This window comes from Strix aluco, chromosome 1 (assembly GCF_031877795.1).
Source record: "Strix aluco isolate bStrAlu1 chromosome 1, bStrAlu1.hap1, whole genome shotgun sequence".
In the NCBI taxonomy this organism is placed as follows: Eukaryota; Metazoa; Chordata; class Aves; order Strigiformes; family Strigidae; genus Strix; species Strix aluco.
This window is the reverse complement of record NC_133931.1, coordinates 28,118,733-28,136,676: the sequence shown is the minus strand read 5'-3', so window position 1 is coordinate 28,136,676 and position 17,944 is coordinate 28,118,733. Positions and strand designations below refer to the sequence as shown.

Below are 17,944 nucleotides of genomic sequence, written 5' to 3'. Positions count from 1 at the left end.
ATAGAGATTTGGTATCAATATTCTGTGTTTCCTCAGCGGTACAACTCAGCTCCTCTGTTCTTTTGCCTTAAGTTTTTATAGAGCAGATATCTACTAAATATAAAGCCTTTCTAGGGTGAACCAGATTGATGCTATTAAACAGTAATTATTTGCTGCCTACAGACATGACAGTCTGTTGAACAACCAACCTAGAGGTCTAGAGTCCTAAAGGACTGTCAGCTACCAACAGCCACAGTAACTCTACAGACTTCTAAGATCTTGGTATTGTGGACTTATGGAACAGATTCACACAGAATACATTTCAAACTGTCAAGTTTAACTCTGTACAAAAGGCTGCAATTGTTCACTAAATAAACGGTCACAGATTTTACTAGCATTCTCCCTTATTCCTCAGTAAGACTTTGAGAGAGAAAACCTGTGTATGGGTGTCTCAGGTAGCAGACTGACTACTATGAGCAGAGTCTGAGAAAGCTGGGACTGTTCAGACTGGGGGAAAAAAGGGTCGGAGGGATCTTATCCACATGCATAAATACCTGATGGGAGGGAACGAAGAAGACAGAGCCAGGCTCTTTACAGTGATTGCCTGGGACAGGATGAGAGGCAATGGGCACAAACTGAAATAGAGGGAATTCCACTTGAACATAAGGAAACACATTTTCATTGTGAGGGTGGTGAAACGTGAGCAGGCTGCCCAGGGTGGTCATGAAGTCTCCATCCCTGGAGACAGCCAAACCCCATCTGGCCACGCTGCTGGCCAGCCTTGCTTGAGCAGGGGCTGGACCAGATGACCTCCAGAGATCCTGCCAGCCTGAGCCGCGCCGTGACCAAGGAAGGACTAGGTAAGACATGGCTTCTCCCAAACAAGCAAAATCTTTATGATAAGACACAATTTCAAGTAGCTAACAGAACACGTATGACGTATTGTTCCGAAATAGGTGGCCATCAGTCAAACGATGCCTCGAAACTTTTAATCTCGTTTCATTTCAGTTCATTTCCTCAGGCGCATTTTGCACGCCCACCCTGGCAGGGCGCAGCGGGGCTCGGGCCCAGGTGGAAGGCTGGGGGGTTACCGCCATCGCCGCCGGCACCGCAGCCTGGCGCAGTGCCCCTCGGTGACCGGAGCCCCTCGGTGACCGGAGCCCCACCACTCGCCGAGGCGAGGCCGCAGGTGTGCCTCCGCCGGCGGCGGGCAGGGGCGCGGCCTGTGCGGGGCGGCCCCGGGGCGGCCCAAGGGCCCGTGGCGGGGAGCAGCCCCCGCCTTCCTCGGGCGTGGTTGTGCGCGGGGGCCCGCGGCGGCCCCTCCTGCCGCCGCCCCCCCAGGCCCGGGCCCGCGGAGGTGTCTCCCCGTCGCTGCGCTGCCTGCTCACTCATCCTTCCCCCGCGCCGGTGCCAGGCCGGGGCTCCCCGCCCGCCTTCCCTGGGAGGAGGCGGCGTAGCCTGCATCCTCCTGCGGGCAGCGGGCGCGGCGCTGCCCCCCACCTCGGCGCAGGGGGACGCGGCGACTCTGGGAGGAGGGATCGGCGCCCTCCCCTCCCGTCCCTCGTCCCTCCCTCCCTCCCTCCCGCCCGCCCGGTGCTGGCGGCGGCTCCTCCTCCCGCGTGTGACCCGCTGCCGCATGTGAGCGCGGAGGAGGGACGGCGCCGCGCGGGCCCCAGTGTGGCGGCAGCGGCGGCGGCAGGAGGAGGAGGAGGAGGAGCGGGAGCCGCGGCGCGGCGTCCCCCCGCAGCCTCATCGCTGGGCCCCGCCGGCGCCCTGAGCCCGCCGGCGCTCCCCATGCCCGTGTGGTGCTGCCGTTGCTCCTTGGCCGGTCACTTCAGGTGAGGCGGCGGGGAAGGGCGGGCGGGGGGTCAGGGCGGCTGCCGGCCGCCCCCTCCGCGGCCCGCCGGGGAAGCGGGCTGAGGGGGTCTCGGTGCCGGGGAGGACGCGGACACCGGCGGGCGGGGAGCGCGGCCGCCGCCCCGGCGCTGCGGCCTCCGCGGGGCTGCTGCGTGGCGGCCGCGGCGCTGCCCGGCCCCGCTGCGCCGGCGGGCGGTGAGGGGCTGGCGGGGCCGCCCCGGCAGGGCGCGCCGTGACCTTGGGCAGCGCCGAAGCGCAGCCTGGGCTGGGCCGGGAGGAAACCGGTGCCCGCTGATGCTCGGTTTCGCTTCGGGGATGGTAGCGCTGTACCGTCGGGGATCCCGGTCCTGACAGGCATCGCCCCGCTCGGTTGCTCAGAAAACCCCATCAATCTGACAGTCTGAAATCTGCTTCCCGAAGTGACAACTGGAGACCGAATTTAAATTCCTTTTATATAATGAGTTTTCTGTTAACCGCCCACTACAGTCAGTTTACGTATTATTTTTGCTAAAAGTATGCAAGGAATTCTAGCATCTTTCAAAACTGCTACCTGAAAAAGGCACCTCTTATTTTAATAACTTGCAGTAAATTAAGATAGTTATTATTAAAGAATTATTATTTTCTTTTTCAAAGGGAGAAAAACGTTTATGTATGTGCTCTGGTTTTTTCTCTTAATGAGTTTTTCACATCAATTAAAAATAAAAGTAATTAACTGAAAAGCACTAAAAAGCAAAAAAGATGATGCACATGTTTAGAATCTAGGTGTTTGACAGAATGTAATTCTCCAGGTTATTTGGTATGACCAGCATAAGGTGAACTAAACGCTAGCTCTGGAACTGACTCATCTTTGTGCCTGCTTGCGGCTTTGCAGGACTAAAGCCATAGAAATTTTTGCCAAATCCCCACCACTGCAAAGCTGTCTACAGTGAGTTTTTACCAAGATGAAAACTTCTGGTACTTTGTGGCTCTCAGTGTTGTTAGGAAGATGGTGACCCCTAACTTAAGATCTTACCGAGTTCTGGTATGATGTTCTTGCAAAGGAAGAACATGCTCCTGACAACACCCCTTCATCTGCTTCATATCCACAATAGCTGAGAAACTGTTGTATGCAGATGTTTCTACACAGAATTAGATTCTGCACTAAACCAGTTGGGTAGTTTGTGATACGCTGTGTAACCTGCACAGAAGCAACATTTTTATTGTTAAAGATTCTTTTGTAGCCTACAGCACTGTGCGTATATCCCATAAAAAGAGGTTTTGAAATGTTCCTTTTGTTTTTTATCTTCCATCTAGCACAGCAAGTATATTCAAACCACGGTAAAACATGCATGCTCCCTTTAAGCCTGTCTTCGGCAACGCATAGGCAGTATTGCCTTACTTAACTTTGAGCAAAGGCTGGAAGATGATGTAGTCGCCTGTGCCTATCTAAAAGCGGAGGTGGAAAAAGCAGTATGATAATTAGATACCCTCTCTCTGCCTTCTATTCCTCTTCATCAAACTCATGCTGCTTGTATGTTATGGGTCTCCAAGATCACTGAGAGCTAATGTACAGCTGTTATCAGTTAGCACATAATTTGCAAACTTTTTTGTTGCAGTGCAGGGAATACAGATATTAAATACTTGCTTTCTGAAATAAATACAACCTTAGAATAGCTCCCCATCCTTTTTAACAAGGAAATAACTATCAGAGAGATGTATTACAGTGTGTGCTAGTGTTGTTATTACTGTACAGCTCTGTCTCTAGTTTACTTCAGACTTCCGCACTGAGGAAAGGCTTTTGAAATATGTAGCAGAACCTTTAGTGTTGTGGGAGTTGAGGCGGCGCATGGCTTCTTCAAAGCTGTGGGAACTGGATCAGTGTCTTATGCTTTTGGTCCTGCATAGAAAATAAGTCCTGAAATACTAGAATAGCTTTAGGGTATGCAGATTCTTAGGAAATAAATAAGAGTACTTTTATTTATTAAGTTAATAATTAAAACTGTTTGTAAAGAGAAAAATGTTTAAATCAGTTGTCAGGGTATTTTTAATTAAAAAGTTGTTAAGTCTTTATTTTGAAGACTTAATAAAATAACTGCCAATAACAGACTTTTTAATTTGCCCCTGCCTTTCTAGCTAAACTGATAGTGTGCGCCTCTTCAATGACCTGTAAAGGCTTCAGAAAGGGCTCCTAAATAATTAAACAGCAAACACTATAAACCAGGTCTAGAAGTGCACTTAGAAGGTGAAGAGTTATGAGAGGAACCTAAGTGGATGTTGCAGGGAGAGAACTGTGAAATCTAGGAAAATGACTAGGGGTGAAAGCAGTCTGCTGTGCAGTAGCTGACCTGACTGCATGGCAATTCCTTTTATAAAAAGTTTTAACAGTGGTAAAATGGGCTGTGTCTAGGGCTTACAGATATCACACCTTTCTCCATCTTCACATCACTGCCAGGTTTAACCAGCCTTACTTCTACCGGAACGGAAATTTGTTGAGGCGAAGTCCTCTGTGCCGCTCAGCAGGTAGGAAGGGATGCAGACGGCTGCTGTTGTACCTTAGCTGCTCCTCCAGCCTTTGGCTGGCCTTAATGTTGTTAATTGGCTAGGCAGTGCGTATCTCTCCTCTTTTGATAACGGTAATGAGGAATGAGTTCTGCTGTGTGGGGGATTAAAACAATGCTTGTTGGTTATACTTCGGCTTTGTATAAACTGAAATTAAAAATCTGCAGCTCTGCAGAGCCATCTGTGCCTTTTTGTTATCCTTCTGTAGACTTTCTGGGAGAAAGTGGACTTTTAAAAAATCTTCTGTGGAAAAGCTGTGCTCAAGAGTAACATTTTGTAGTTTGGATGAAGCGTATCTGTTTTGGTCTGGGCTTTGCCAGCTCCATAGCTCTTAAAGTAAAGCATCAAAAACAACTTTATTTTTGAAGAGACTGTTCTGACAACAGTTCAACTGTTTCATTTTTGTTTTCTCCCATCTGTCCTTCTGAATTAGAAGTTACAGTGGCCCTGAAACCGAAGGACAGCTTTTGAATTCATTCGTCCAGTATTTTGGTGACAGCCTTGGGAGGAAGATTAAAAGAATGCCTTTAATTGAAGAAACTGTTCTGCCTGGGGACTCCCTCCTTACTCTGCCTGTAGTAATAATAGGTGAGGTTTTTTTCACTTTTTAAAGATTCTCTGTCACTGCCATTGCCTTTGTAGACCTGCTGCATGAAGTCATTTATCATTAAGTAACTGATGCTTAGCATCCTGACAGTGAAGATGTTTATTAGAGTAATACCGTTGTTATGATTAACAACAGTACCGTAAAATTACGTTAAGGCCCTTGCCATTGGAGTATATTTGAATTCAAATTGTGCTTTGACAAAATGAGCTGCACTATTTGGCAGCAGATACATGAGTCTTAACGGAAGAACTGTTTTGATTCTAGTGTTGAACACATAGGGTTTGATTAACGTGATATGTGTACTTCAGGTTGCATGGATGCTGTTGATGGTGCACCAGTAGAAATTTGTGGAGTCAGATGGGACAGTGAAAAGCATAATGTAAAATGTGTGCTCTATGTTGGTTAGTTGCTAACCTCATTAATTTGCATTTGTTGCATCTATCACTAACATCTGAATATTGTCCCATCTTTTCCAAAATGAATCCAAGTCAATTCAACCAGTTTAAAACAACAAATTTTAGTCAATTAATAGTCAAAGACTTGGGCTTTAAAATCTTGCCGAAGACAAGATAGTAGAGGGAGCAGGCTCCTTAGGTACACAGCTTAATTGAGAGTGCCAGGATGATTTGTACTGGGCCAAGGTTTTTCAGTAACAGCTGGTCACCAGCTCCTTACTGCCATGACTTGATGAGGGGATAAAGAAAAGATCTGGAGTAAAGGAGGTTTTCCATAATCTATTCCAAAGCTGTTGGGACCACAGCAAACCAACAGCTTTAACTGCACCTGCAAACAAGCTGACATTCCGGAGAATGATCTTTCAACATAATGTGCTCTCTGTAAATCTCCACAACTTTGAAAGTTTGGTGTTTGTCCAGTGCCTATTCTTAAAGCTCTTTTCACGATAGCTTAAAATAGTGCTCATGTAATAGATTTACGTGGATGTGACAGACGTGAATCACTTGCTGAGTTCTGCATCATAGTTGAAGAGCAACAGTTTCCTGGCGTTTTGTCAACCTTCGTATAAGATTTGCCATATGGTTAATGACTCAGTTTTCACTGTTTAGTTTTGCAGATATGCATTATGCAAATACCTGTGCTCAATACTTATCTCGTCTAGAGCGCCTTTCTATGTACTGACACCAAACACAGCTGCCTTGACTATTTCTCCTCGAAAAACAAATACGTTGCCCAAATGCTTTTTCACAGATATGTATGAGACGCTTCACAAGCTGATCTCCATTGGCAGTCTATTATCACTAATTCATTGGGTGTCTGAAGAGCCTTAAAAGGGATCTGAAATGATTTAATAATGCAGTAGAAGAATACAAAAATAGTTGCCATCCCCTCCGTACACACACACGTACACACACACACACTCTCTCTGTCTTGGTTTAATCTTCTCCGTGAGATTCCTGTTAAACATACTTTTAGCTTCCTAGTGCCACCATCTTCTCATTGCACTATTTTAATAATCAGAAAGAAAAAAATGGCACATCTGAAAGCAGTTAACTTAATGATGTAGCAATAAACTGATATTCCCTTTTCTTTAATTTCACCATCCCCTTTTTCAATGTATGATGCCCAATTTCAGATTTGATTCTAAACTTGTGCTGCATATTGTACTGCAGTTCTGCAGAGTACTAAGCTGCTCTGGTAATATTAAGTAACTTCTGTGCTGTACCTGTCCTCAAGAAGTTGGGAAGAAATGGATACATTCCATTTGAATGAGTTGGGATAGAAGAATTTCATGCTGGAGCTCTTAGTCTAGAGGATGTTCTGTGTTAAATGCTTTAATCTTCTGCACTAGTTTTGATCATTATTGCATAAAAACAGCGTTTTAAATTTTCAACCCAATAACAAGGTTGTGATGTTTGAAGTTGATTATTTGCTTTAAATTTAGACACATAATGTAGAGGTGATTGTACTGTAGTTTACTGAGATCAGGAGAAGCTTCTGCTGCTATTCAAACAAAATATTAACTGCTCCTTAAATGAACAGGGCCGTGGGGTTTTGGGTTATATTGATTGTATATCTAAAGTTTGTATAATAGTAATATCGCCCAGTTGCAGTCAGAGCTGTTATTGGAGGCATTGTGTGTAAATAAAGAGCGAACTCCTCAGGTAGAGATTTCTCATTTCAAAAAGTTGTTTTGGTTTGGTTCTTTTCCCCCAGGGATTTTCTGAGAAAATCATAGCAAGTCTAATTGCAGACCTTGCAGCTGAACCTTCATGTTGTGTGTTCTTGAGAGCATATCCACAAGGGAGTTTCTTTCCCTTGGACTCAGTCTGCTCAAAGAATAGGAACTGGGTTTGGACCGGCTTTCTGGATGGTCCCAGATGGACCATGCTGCTCAGTGACAGTAATTCACCTTAACATAGTCACATGCTCAGTAATTTCCTTGGCTCTTGCCAGCCTTTGTTTTGGCAACTTTTGTTATCCCTTTGGTTCTTTTTAGTCAGAACCAGTAGGAATATTCTTTACCATGGCATCCTTGGATATGGCACACGTTTTTCTCTTTACATGGTGGACTAGCTTTGTGTACACCCCAGTAGGAAAAAAGACTTAGCTATGCACTTGCAAAAAGAAAGAAAATTGTTTACTGTGCACAAGATATAATTCTAAAAATGGTTAAGTATTTACTTGGTCATAGGAATGCTTGTGAACTATAGGAATGATTAGAGCATTTTCACAACTTTCTATGATTTTGTTATGTATGATTTCAATGTATTACTAAGGTCTCTCTCACATCTATCTCATGGGTCAAGTGGATGACAGGGGGGCGTGCTTCTGTTTTAAGCTTGAAACTTCTGGACCAAAGCGTACCCAGCTATCTCATGCTGTTCTGTTTGTGGGAAGGTAGAACAGTGTGAGAGTAAGGAAGAGCGTTTTCATTGTCTGAAGGATTTCTTACGGTCTTTTTTATAAACGGCAAAATAGGAATCAAAGTGGTCTGGGAAATAATATAGGCAGGATCACCAATATTTAAACTTTTTATTGCAGACTTTGGATTTAGCTGTCTTGAAGATTCTAATGGTGAAATCCACGGCTTTCCTAGACAGTCTTTTTCCAGTGCTTTATGGTCGTTGCAGTACACAGGCACTCTAATGCCTTTATTTTTGTCTCCGTATTCAGATGCAAAAACTAGATTGTTTGCTAGGAGCCACTGTGCAGTCTCACATACTTATTCGGGTTCTAGGCCTTCAGAGAAACATGCTTGTTGAAGATTTCTTATGACATAGCAGTCTTGGCCTTTGAAGAACTCGCCTGTAGTGAGCCTACATGATTTTTTTTTTGTAGCCCATGGCTGTGACGGGTCCATGCACATTGCATGGTAATAAAGTATGGGATATACTGCCACTGGGGACCAGAGTGATGAGTGTAGCTTGGTGGAGGAGGAAAAAGAGATCCTATGTATGAAGAGACTGGGAATGAACAGGGTCTCAGCAAACTGATAGGGGATTTAGGGACTGGGAAATCAGAAAAGGGAGAAGAGACAGGCACTGGAGAGTGGGATTGTTAAAAGGTGATGGAAATAACGTGCAAAGGTGATAGGGAACAGGAAACGATAGGTGAACTCTTGAGATCAAGAGTTGAAACGATGAGAGCTAACATTGTAACAATGAGTGCTATATAAAAACATGAGTAAATTAGTAACTTTGGTTTCAGCCCAGAATTTGAATAGTGTGTGGTAAATACCATGTGTGCCACTCTAGATGGAAAACAAAGACAAAATACTGAAGAGTGTCTCGTTAGGAGAACACTGTGCTTTTCATTCAGTTAATGAGGAAGAGGAGCTATAGAAGTAACAGTATGTAGTCATGTTTAAATTCTGTATCATAGCACATACTTTTCTGACTTTAGTTTTCCCTAGCTTTTAATATCTGACTTTGCAGCATGAACATTACTTCTGTATTTGCATGTTATAAATATGGTCCCCTACTTTGTTTAATACCAGTCAAATAAATAGAAATAATTACCTCATGTTTTGATCCCATCCATTTCACACCTTTAATAACATTTTGAAAATAAGTTAGTGTATTAAAATTGCAATACTGGACATATCTGAATTATAGAATGCTACAAAAAGGATATAGAAAGATGTTTGAACGGATATTGTTGCTGAACAATGAATGTGGTCTCACATGAGTTTCTTGTACTCTACCACTTATCTACTGTACCTGTCTTCACTCAGCTTTTACGTTGCTGTTGTGCTGTGTCTCTAACTTCTCATCTGACTTGCAGTCTTCAGCTTTCTGCTTGTCTCTTTCTTCCCTTTATTTCATGGGCAGACCTGAAGAGCATGTGCTCTAGATTGTCTTTCTATTCTGTGTTTTGCAGTACCCAGTGTAAATGGGAATGTGAAGTTGTAAGATGGCAATGATATTCAGATATCACTGCGATTGACAGGCAGACCAGATATTATCCATTGGACCATTTTCACACAGAAGAGTGAATTTGATGTACTAAATTATGAAACTCCTTTATATGCATTTTGTTTCATGATGTAAACCGTCATACATATGTTTCTTGTTATCTGAAGAAGATTTTGTTCAGTTTGTTTGGAGGAAGTTCCTATGGTAGGCTTTATTTTACTGTGAAGTTTATAAGCTGCTTTGAATCAGGAAAGTATCGCATTATACTACTTTAGTATTATTTTGTTGCTACTTATTTAGTGACTTACAAACTTTAAATTATTGACATTTTTACTAAAGCAGTAACTTTTCTTTAATAGGCAATGGACCTTCAGGAATTTGTCTTTCTTACCTGCTCTCTGGATACAGGCCATATTTATCTCCTGAAGCTATACACCCAAACCCCATTCTACATACGAAATTAGAAGAAGCTCGTCATCTTTCCATTGTTGATCAAGTAAGCTTTGGTTGCCATCTTGTCTAGCTCTTTTCCTACTGCAAGCTGACTTGTGAAACAGTAGGCTTTCTTTAATGATCCTGTTTAAAATGCTTTTGCAACTTACATAAGTAGTGCCATAGACAAGAAAAGGCTTAATTTTCTCAACTGACAAAGAATTAGACCACAGTAAAGCTCAGTAACTGTGGCCTCAAACAACTAGCTTTATCTCTTGGCCTCTCCTTTTTCCTGTAAAATAAAGAGCAACATATACTTTCTTTGGTGGCTTGTAACAGATTATATGTAGAGCACTTCAGATGAAAAGCAATGTATTTTCAGAACTGCCTATCCAAAAAAATTCTGCAGATTGAATTATGAAGAACCAGCCTACTTACCTAATTGTATTTCTAATGCATTAATAAGTTATTTTGTTATTCTGTTAATTTAAATAGAATCAACTCATGACCATTAGATCTATCCTAAGGCATGTGGTGGTTTCTGTGGTTCTTCAGGGCTTTTTGTTTGTGGTGTTTTTTGATTTTACAATCTGCCCTTTGTCGTGTTCTTAGTACTTGCCAAAAGTGTCTAAAGCACCACTTGGTCAATGAGTAGTTGATGCAGGAATTCCAGCTTTCATGTCCTAGGGTGTTTGGTCACTATCATGAAAGAACACATGCTGCTAACATATTTCTAGTACACATACTTCAAGTTAAAATCTTCCTAAATAGTACAATTCTCATTAAGACTTCATTTTTAGTAACATTAGGGGCATATATCCTCTAAATACAACCCATTTTTCTTTCCTGCACAGTATGAATCCTTCAGTGTTTGTGTTGCACTCAAAATTGCTGATGCTGTATTTGTTATCCTTGTATCCAGTTTTTCTGTCTGATTTGACTAGTTAAATCTTCTCCACTATTTTTCTCCCCGCTTGTCCATTTTTTTGCCATGTTATCATCGTTTTCTACTCACCTCACTATACTCCTGATGGCTTACTCACAGTGCTACCACTAACTGTATTGCCTGTGTGACTAATTTATTTGAAATACAAACATGCATATGTGTTTGTAGTGGGAACGTAGGGGTTCTTTAGCTTTGGGGTTTGGGGTTTTCTGTCTTTTGTTTTAGTATTGTGCTGTTTGCATAATGTTGACCTTAAGTCTCAAGGTTTATGTTTTTGGCAGGAGATTAAGTTGCCTAAGCTTTTGGCTACAGATGTTTCATGTACTTCATCTTTCCCTGACCCCCTGATATTTTCCCAATTTAGGAAGCTAAATGGTCCTGTCTTTGTGAGCAAAAAATTGTTTTATGGCCAACTCTTTCTTCAAATTTCTATTCTCTCTTCAATTATTTGCTGTTGCATCATGAAATTTTTAGAACACAACTGGTTAATAGATGCTGAAATGTGAACATTCTACAAAGTTCTAGAAATTGTTCTCAACATTAACTGCTTTGTAAAATAAGCCTAGTTTTAATTAATTTTTCAAAATACTGGGTTTTTATTTTAAAAAATAATACTTATAATACCTCCATTATTTCAAAATATAATAAAGTTAGTGCTGGAACTACCTAAGAGCTGTCAGATGAGCTTTTTCTACTTGATCTTTAAAGTTTAATTTTTTTAGATTCCAATTTTCCTTTCTCAAAATAGGGCTCCTAGAAATACTAGCAATTCTTTGTTAAAAGCAGTCTGCTATCTATAAATATAGATGTTACTAAGTTGCTCTGATCTCTGAGTATTTGTCCCTGTATTACTTTTTCTACAATGAATTTCAAATACTGACCTGCCCCGATACTACTATGTTATTAACATGTCATTTTAAATGAGTGAAATGTATTATTCAGAGTTACAGAAGAACTGAATCATGGCAGTTATTTCTGAAAAGTGTTTTGATTGAATCTCTACATTAAATACTTATCTCTACTTAAAATGCAACTTGAACTAATTGTGTGTTCTGTTGAAATACAACTTCTGTACATCAGAATAGCATGATGAACTGTAAAAGTGGCATGAGCGTATTGCTTTTCTTCATACTTTAGGATCTAGAGTACCTGTCTGAAGGCCTCGAAGGACGCTCTTCAAACCCAGTTGCAGTGCTTTTTGATACGTTGCTTCATCCTGATGCTGACTTTGGGTATGACTACCCGCCAGTTTTGCACTGGAAACTAGAACAACATAATTACATTCCCCATATAGTGCTTGGTAGAGGACCACCTGGTGGGGCTTGGCATGTGAGTAAAAATTTCATATCACTTCTAGGGTTAATTGATAATTCTGTGGTTTGGGGTTTTTCTTACTATCTAAGTTTGTTTTAGGTACTAGTGGCAATTGCAGTTTCAGCTGTACAATTACCAAAGCCCAGATATGTTGGAGAGATGAGAAAGGAAGGAAAAAGTTGTCCTTCATCTGGGGATTTGTGACCATGACTGCTGTTTTACGTGGGTTTTTTTACTAGTGCAAATTTAAGGAATTATAATGAAGAGTATTTTCTATGACTTTTTTCTCTTCTCTGCATTGTTTTCAGGTGCTTTTATACAAAATCTTAATGTGTTCATATGCTGTTGGTTTCACATTTTTTTTCTTCTTGTTTTGTTTTTTAAATAACTTGGTTTTAGTTCCCTTTCACTTGTTCTCTCTTCATCTTCTGCTTTATTAGATCATGTAGTTGCTCATTAAAATAGTACCTAACTGTAACAAGTTCATCACACTTCATGGAATGTCCTGGTCGTATGTTATGTTCTGGTATTTTATTGCTCTGAACGAGTACAAAAAGAACTTCACTGTGCTTTACATAAATGTACCTATTGAAATGTATCTGGTCATGCATCTTGGTTTTTTCTCAACAGTCCATGGAAGGCTCTATGCTAACAATCAGTTTTGGAGACTGGATGGAATTGCCTGGCCTCACCTTTAAGGAGTGGGCAGCTAGCAAACGCAGGTAAAGATAAATATGTAATAAGATAATAATAATGCCTAATGTATTTGGGAAACCTAGTTGCTATAAGAATCCAGGTAACATTATTTTAAGAACTGGAAGACATTCAAACTTCATTGTTCACAGGAGGACTTCTTGTTTTGTTTATTAAATTGCCTGATGGCACTGGAAATTATTCTGCTGTGTGTACTCTGATGGAAAAAAATGGACAGTGGTCAGCCAGAGGAATTGCTTTGAGTGCATCGAAAGCACACATACTCGCAGTGGTGTGTTTTTAGCTGCATTTCGCAAAGAAGCACCATTACTGTAAGCAGTTTTAATCAGAGTTGAGGGAAGATTGAGGGCGGAATTTAAAATCTACAGAAGTATTGGAAGTTCCTCTTTCAACATGGATGCAACTTAAGTTGCTGCGCACACTAGCCTTCTTGTAATTCAGGAAGTTGTGTATTTCAGTATTTGCTTTTGCAGGCAAAGCTGCAGCATCTGAAATGTTGCTGTCTATGAATTTTAATTTTAAGAGGATAATTCAGTATTTCCCAATGTTATTTTCTAGTAGTAAGTTTCGTGGAAAAATTTTAGAGAAGAAAAATTACTGTTTTGTACAAGCTCACTGTTTTTACTTCAGTTATACAGTTAGGTCATAAAGGTCTGTGTCAGCAGATGAACCTGAGAACACTTTACATAAGCTTTTTCTAAAATTTTAAGTCTCCTGACTTGGTTATAGCAAAATTAAAGGAAGTTGTTCTTGTACCATGTGTCGCAAAAGAAGTAGTAGAATTACTTGAGCATATGCGTTTAAGGGCAGACTGTTACTCATTTCAGGACAACACTTATAGTGAAGAATCTGTACCTTTGTTCTTTAATCGCTTTCTTAGATAACCACAGTAATCTTGCCTCCTTATTAACTGAAATCCCATAAGCTGCTTATTATCTGAAGCTAATTTGTTTATATTATAGTTTTCAACAATACTAAAAACAGAAGTGCTGACCTATTATACTACAGTTAAACAAACATATTTAAAAGTATTGATGATAATGAAAACTTCTAGTCATGTAAAATAGTTTCCTAAGTTTCAGTCTAACAGGTGTCACACTGTTGCATTATCCTCTTCGATAAATATCTCATCAGGATTTTCAGAGTAGTAACCTGAACATTTAAAAGTACATATGCTATTATCTTGTTAATCTGTGAGAATGAGTAGCCCGATTTTCTGTAAATATGCTTTTAAGTGTAATTCAGTGGCAATCCTGATGTTTGCTGCAGTTTCTTTTGCCGCCTTCTTAGAGCTTTCTTCTAAAGAAGCAGTAAAATTCATGCACTGGTTCAAAATAATTACATTTTCAGCTTATTTTTTTGTAAATGAGAATGCAATAAACAAGAGAAAAACATAGATGTAATACTAGGATTGCACTGCAGAACGTTTTTTATCGGACACTTGGACATCATAATCCTATTTACATAGTTGCATTGAGGTTCTGTGTGATACTTGCTTTGTTCATTCCTTTGATATGGAACTACTTAACTTGATATTTACTGAACTTACCTGTACCCAAGGGAGAGGTCTCCTGCAAAGTATAATGAAGAATAATTGACTCAAGAAATATGTCAAATCTAGGGTTTCAAAATTAGCACTTAACAATTACTGTGATATTTAATTACTTATATCCTATGTAAATATATTCTCACCAAGTACAAGTTTAGCCAGTATTGTATTGTTGGTGGTCATGATGCTAAACTGGCTTTGTGAAACGCTTCCATACAGACCTACCATGATACTGCGGAGTTTTGTTACACTTAATTTGTTAATCACCATAGCACTTTACATTGTAAAGATTTACAACTATTTAAAAAAAAAGTTAGCTTCTCTTTTATATCAGGGATCAAGAGAACAAATAAAACAAATTGAATGCATTTAAAGATACTGAACTCAGTGTCAGTTACACTGAGCAGATTTAGTCCTCTTGAATTTGACTGTCATGTGATACGTCACATATGATACTCGAATTACCGATAAGGTCTAAATGTTAACTGGAACCATTTAATTTTTTTTCAGAAATATAAAGAGTGATCGAGTAATGCCAGAGGAAATAGCTTGTTATTATAAACATTATGTTAAAGTCATGGGCCTCCAAAAGAATTTCAGAGACAATGTTTACATCACATCGGTATCCAGGCTTTACCGAGGAAAGGATGATGAAGATAGAAGTCAACTAAATGAAAATATTTCAACACCTCATTTGGAAATGGAAGATGGTCAGAAGTCACTGATTAAGAGAAACTGGGAAGTCAGAGGTTATCAGCGAGCAACAGATGGTTCTCATGTGCCCTTCTGCCTTTTTGCCGAGAATGTGGCTCTTGCCACAGGAACCTTTGATTCTCCTGGCCGACTACAAGTTGAAGGAGAAGACTTTCCTTTTGTGCTTCATTCCATGTCTGACTTTGGAGCTGCTATCAGCAAAGGAAAGTTACGTGGGAAGGCAGACCCTGTGTTAATTGTGGGTGCTGGACTTACAGCAGCTGATGCAGTACTGTGTGCCTACAACAACAACATCCCAGTAATCCATGTGTTTCGTAGAAGAGTTACCGATACAAGTCTGATTTTCAAACAGTTACCTAAAAAGCTTTACCCTGAATACCATAAGGTCTATCATATGATGTGTACTCAGTCCCATACTGTGGACTCTAATCTGCATTCTGCTTACACTAGTTTCCCTGAACACAATGTACTTTCCTTCAAACCTGAAATGAAATGTGTTCTTCAGAGTGCCTCTGGACTGAAGAAAATTTTGAAGTTTTCTGTAGCCTTAGTTCTGATAGGTTCTCACCCAAACCTTTTCTTTCTAAAGGACCAAGGACATAGCATAGGTCATCACTCTAATCAGCCCATCACATGCAAGGGGAATCCTATAGAGATTGATCCATACACTTATGAATGCACTAAAGAAGCTAACCTCTTTGCTTTAGGTCCTCTGGTGGGAGACAACTTTGTACGGTTTTTAAAAGGAGGTGCATTGGGCATTGCACGATGCTTGGCAATAAGGCAGAAGAAGAAACATGAATTGATTGAAAGTGGGGATGGAGGAGGTGATGGGGTACCATAAGTAAGACATTAGAAACTTTCACATACAGAATTACAGACGTAGTCTAACAGAACACTCACTGACAGCAAAAGTTGGTAGCAGTCACATTTCTGTTGTGTACAAGTAACCTGCGCTTGTATTGCTTGGTAAAGGATGCTGATACTACAAACCTTTTCAAAATACAAAAAATTGATCTGCTATTACAACTGATCTCTACTCAGCTGGAATTACTTCCAGATAAACAGAAAATGAGACTAACTTACATTGACTTGCCTGTCATCTCTTGCTCAGCTAAAAGAGCAGACTTACTCTGGAAAAAGCAATGCCTACCAGAGTGGCTTTACATTTTAGTGTCAAATGTGACAAAATAGTCTTACCATGAATTAAAATAACTTCTAAAAGCAGAAAGCTTGCTAAGTACCAAGTGATTCTTGATCCTAAAGCAAATTTGGAGCCTTCTGCTTGAAACAAGGATTTTATTTATTTGCTGTAGTAACATTCCTCAACAGTTATAAATTATCCTATTTGATAATTGGAATAAAAGAAGAAGCATTCCCATTTAATCTTTAAAACATGATTTGACACAGTCCATTAATGTTTTTTCACACTATGCCTCAAGTTGGGTGAGTGCAGAAAGACTAACAGATGTTCCCCTTACAGTGATATGTACATTTCTGAGAATACTCAGTAACATAAACAATAAAGTACTGATGTAAGTGCTCTTATTACAGTGTCAGTATAATGAATATCTAGGGTACTACTGAAAAATTAAGTACATGAGAAAACTTGAGGTTTTTTTGCTTCCTAGCTTAGGAAGACAGAATGGGATCACTTCACTGATGAAGGTGTGTGGTAGATACTCTTGTCTCCCATTTGACCAAGTATTGGTTATTTATCTTTTTTTTTCTAGAGCAGCACATAACACTAATACTATTTTAGCCTGCGGTTTTTGAAACTTGAAAAAGGGTTATATCTCACAGCCAGCTGAAAAATAAACAAACCAAACCCAAAACAAACACACTGTAGTTCCTATAAATCTTAAAGGTTGTTATGAAAGACAAAGACTTAACTTGTACCTACCTCTGAATTGAAGTTTCACCTTTTCTGCTCTACATAATGTAAGAACTAGGTTTCATTTGCTGGGTTTTAGAGTAGTTAGTTTACCTAAACACTCCTGGATTATTCACCATAGTAAGGTAAGCAACAGCTAGTTAGAAAACTTAAGTTATCTTCCAGAACTCTCAATAGACAAGAGTGCTTGGTTTTAACTGATTTATTACCAAACTTTTTAATTCAGGTCCAATGTGATGGAATAGATGTTATTTAATTTTTTTGTTATGGGCTTTTTTGTGTTGAAGAACATCATGTTAGTTTAAGATACTGTATTTGCATGATTAAAATCTCCATATTAGAACTTGAACAGATTTTTAAAAAAGAAATTAGGCTTAGACTTTGTGAAATTGCTAGTGCTTGCTGGTTTCTCAGCTGTCTAACTTTCCTAAGTTGTAGATACCTATATGCAATAAATGCGTGTTTTCTGTGCCTACTGAATTACGGGGTTCTGTGGCTACTGCAGGCCTTTATGCATCCGAGTAAGTTACTCAGACTTTGGACACAAGTTGAAAAGGTAAAGTATGCAAGGATTAAAATGGCTGTATTTTCAGTGGAAGTCCAAAGTAATTTATGAAATGATGCTACTACTACTAGTAAATTTTAGTTTAGCATAAAATTAAACACAAATGAAGCAGCATTGCCTACATGGTTGGGTTTAACCAGGCATTGTCAATACTAGTTAAGATACTTTTTTATACTGATATTTGAGCTGGTTTAAATGAAGCTAAATTCTAGGCTTATTTTCTTCATAATTGAATTAAGATTTTATAATTTGCCTTCTTTGGCAGAAACTGTGTATATATAAATCTATCCAAAACCTGTGATACCTGATATTTTTAACTGAGAATCAGTATTATAAGTGCTAAATACTTGATTATAGAACTTTATTGCAGTTAATATATTGGGAATACATCTGCGCTGTGATTAAATTCTTTCAATTTTGTGTCAATATAAATGTCCAAATACAACATATCATGGCATGTTA

The 17,944-nt window shown here is 40.0% G+C and overlaps 1 protein-coding gene across 2 annotated transcripts; it reads left to right on the top strand.

Moving 5' to 3' along the window:
• The first annotated feature begins 1,637 nt into the window (after positions 1–1,637).
• OSGIN2 (oxidative stress induced growth inhibitor family member 2) lies at positions 1,638–17,944 on the top strand. Of its 2 annotated transcripts, XM_074816294.1 has the most exons (7): positions 1,674–1,817; positions 4,268–4,335; positions 4,808–4,962; positions 9,714–9,850; positions 11,870–12,061; positions 12,677–12,768; positions 14,820–17,944. In XM_074816294.1, the coding sequence occupies exons 3-7, from the start codon at positions 4,896–4,898 to the stop codon at positions 15,865–15,867; spliced, it is 1,536 nt and encodes a 511-aa protein (XP_074672395.1). In that variant the 5' UTR covers positions 1,674–1,817; positions 4,268–4,335; positions 4,808–4,895; the 3' UTR covers positions 15,868–17,944. The 2 variants fall into 2 exon arrangements, with proteins under 2 accessions (XP_074672385.1, XP_074672395.1); XM_074816284.1 differs by lacking the exon at positions 4,268–4,335 and having other exon boundaries at positions 1,638–1,817.

Coding starts and splice junctions, on each gene's coding strand:
- OSGIN2 (XM_074816284.1), top strand. CDS start 1,774: ATGCCCGTGTGGTGCTGCCGTTGCTCCTTGGCCGGTCACTTCAG. Junction 9,851..11,869: donor ATCTTTCCATTGTTGATCAA/GTAAGCTTTGGT, acceptor TTCATACTTTAG/GATCTAGAGTACCTGTCTGA. Junction 12,769..14,819: donor TGGGCAGCTAGCAAACGCAG/GTAAAGATAAAT, acceptor ATTTTTTTTCAG/AAATATAAAGAGTGATCGAG.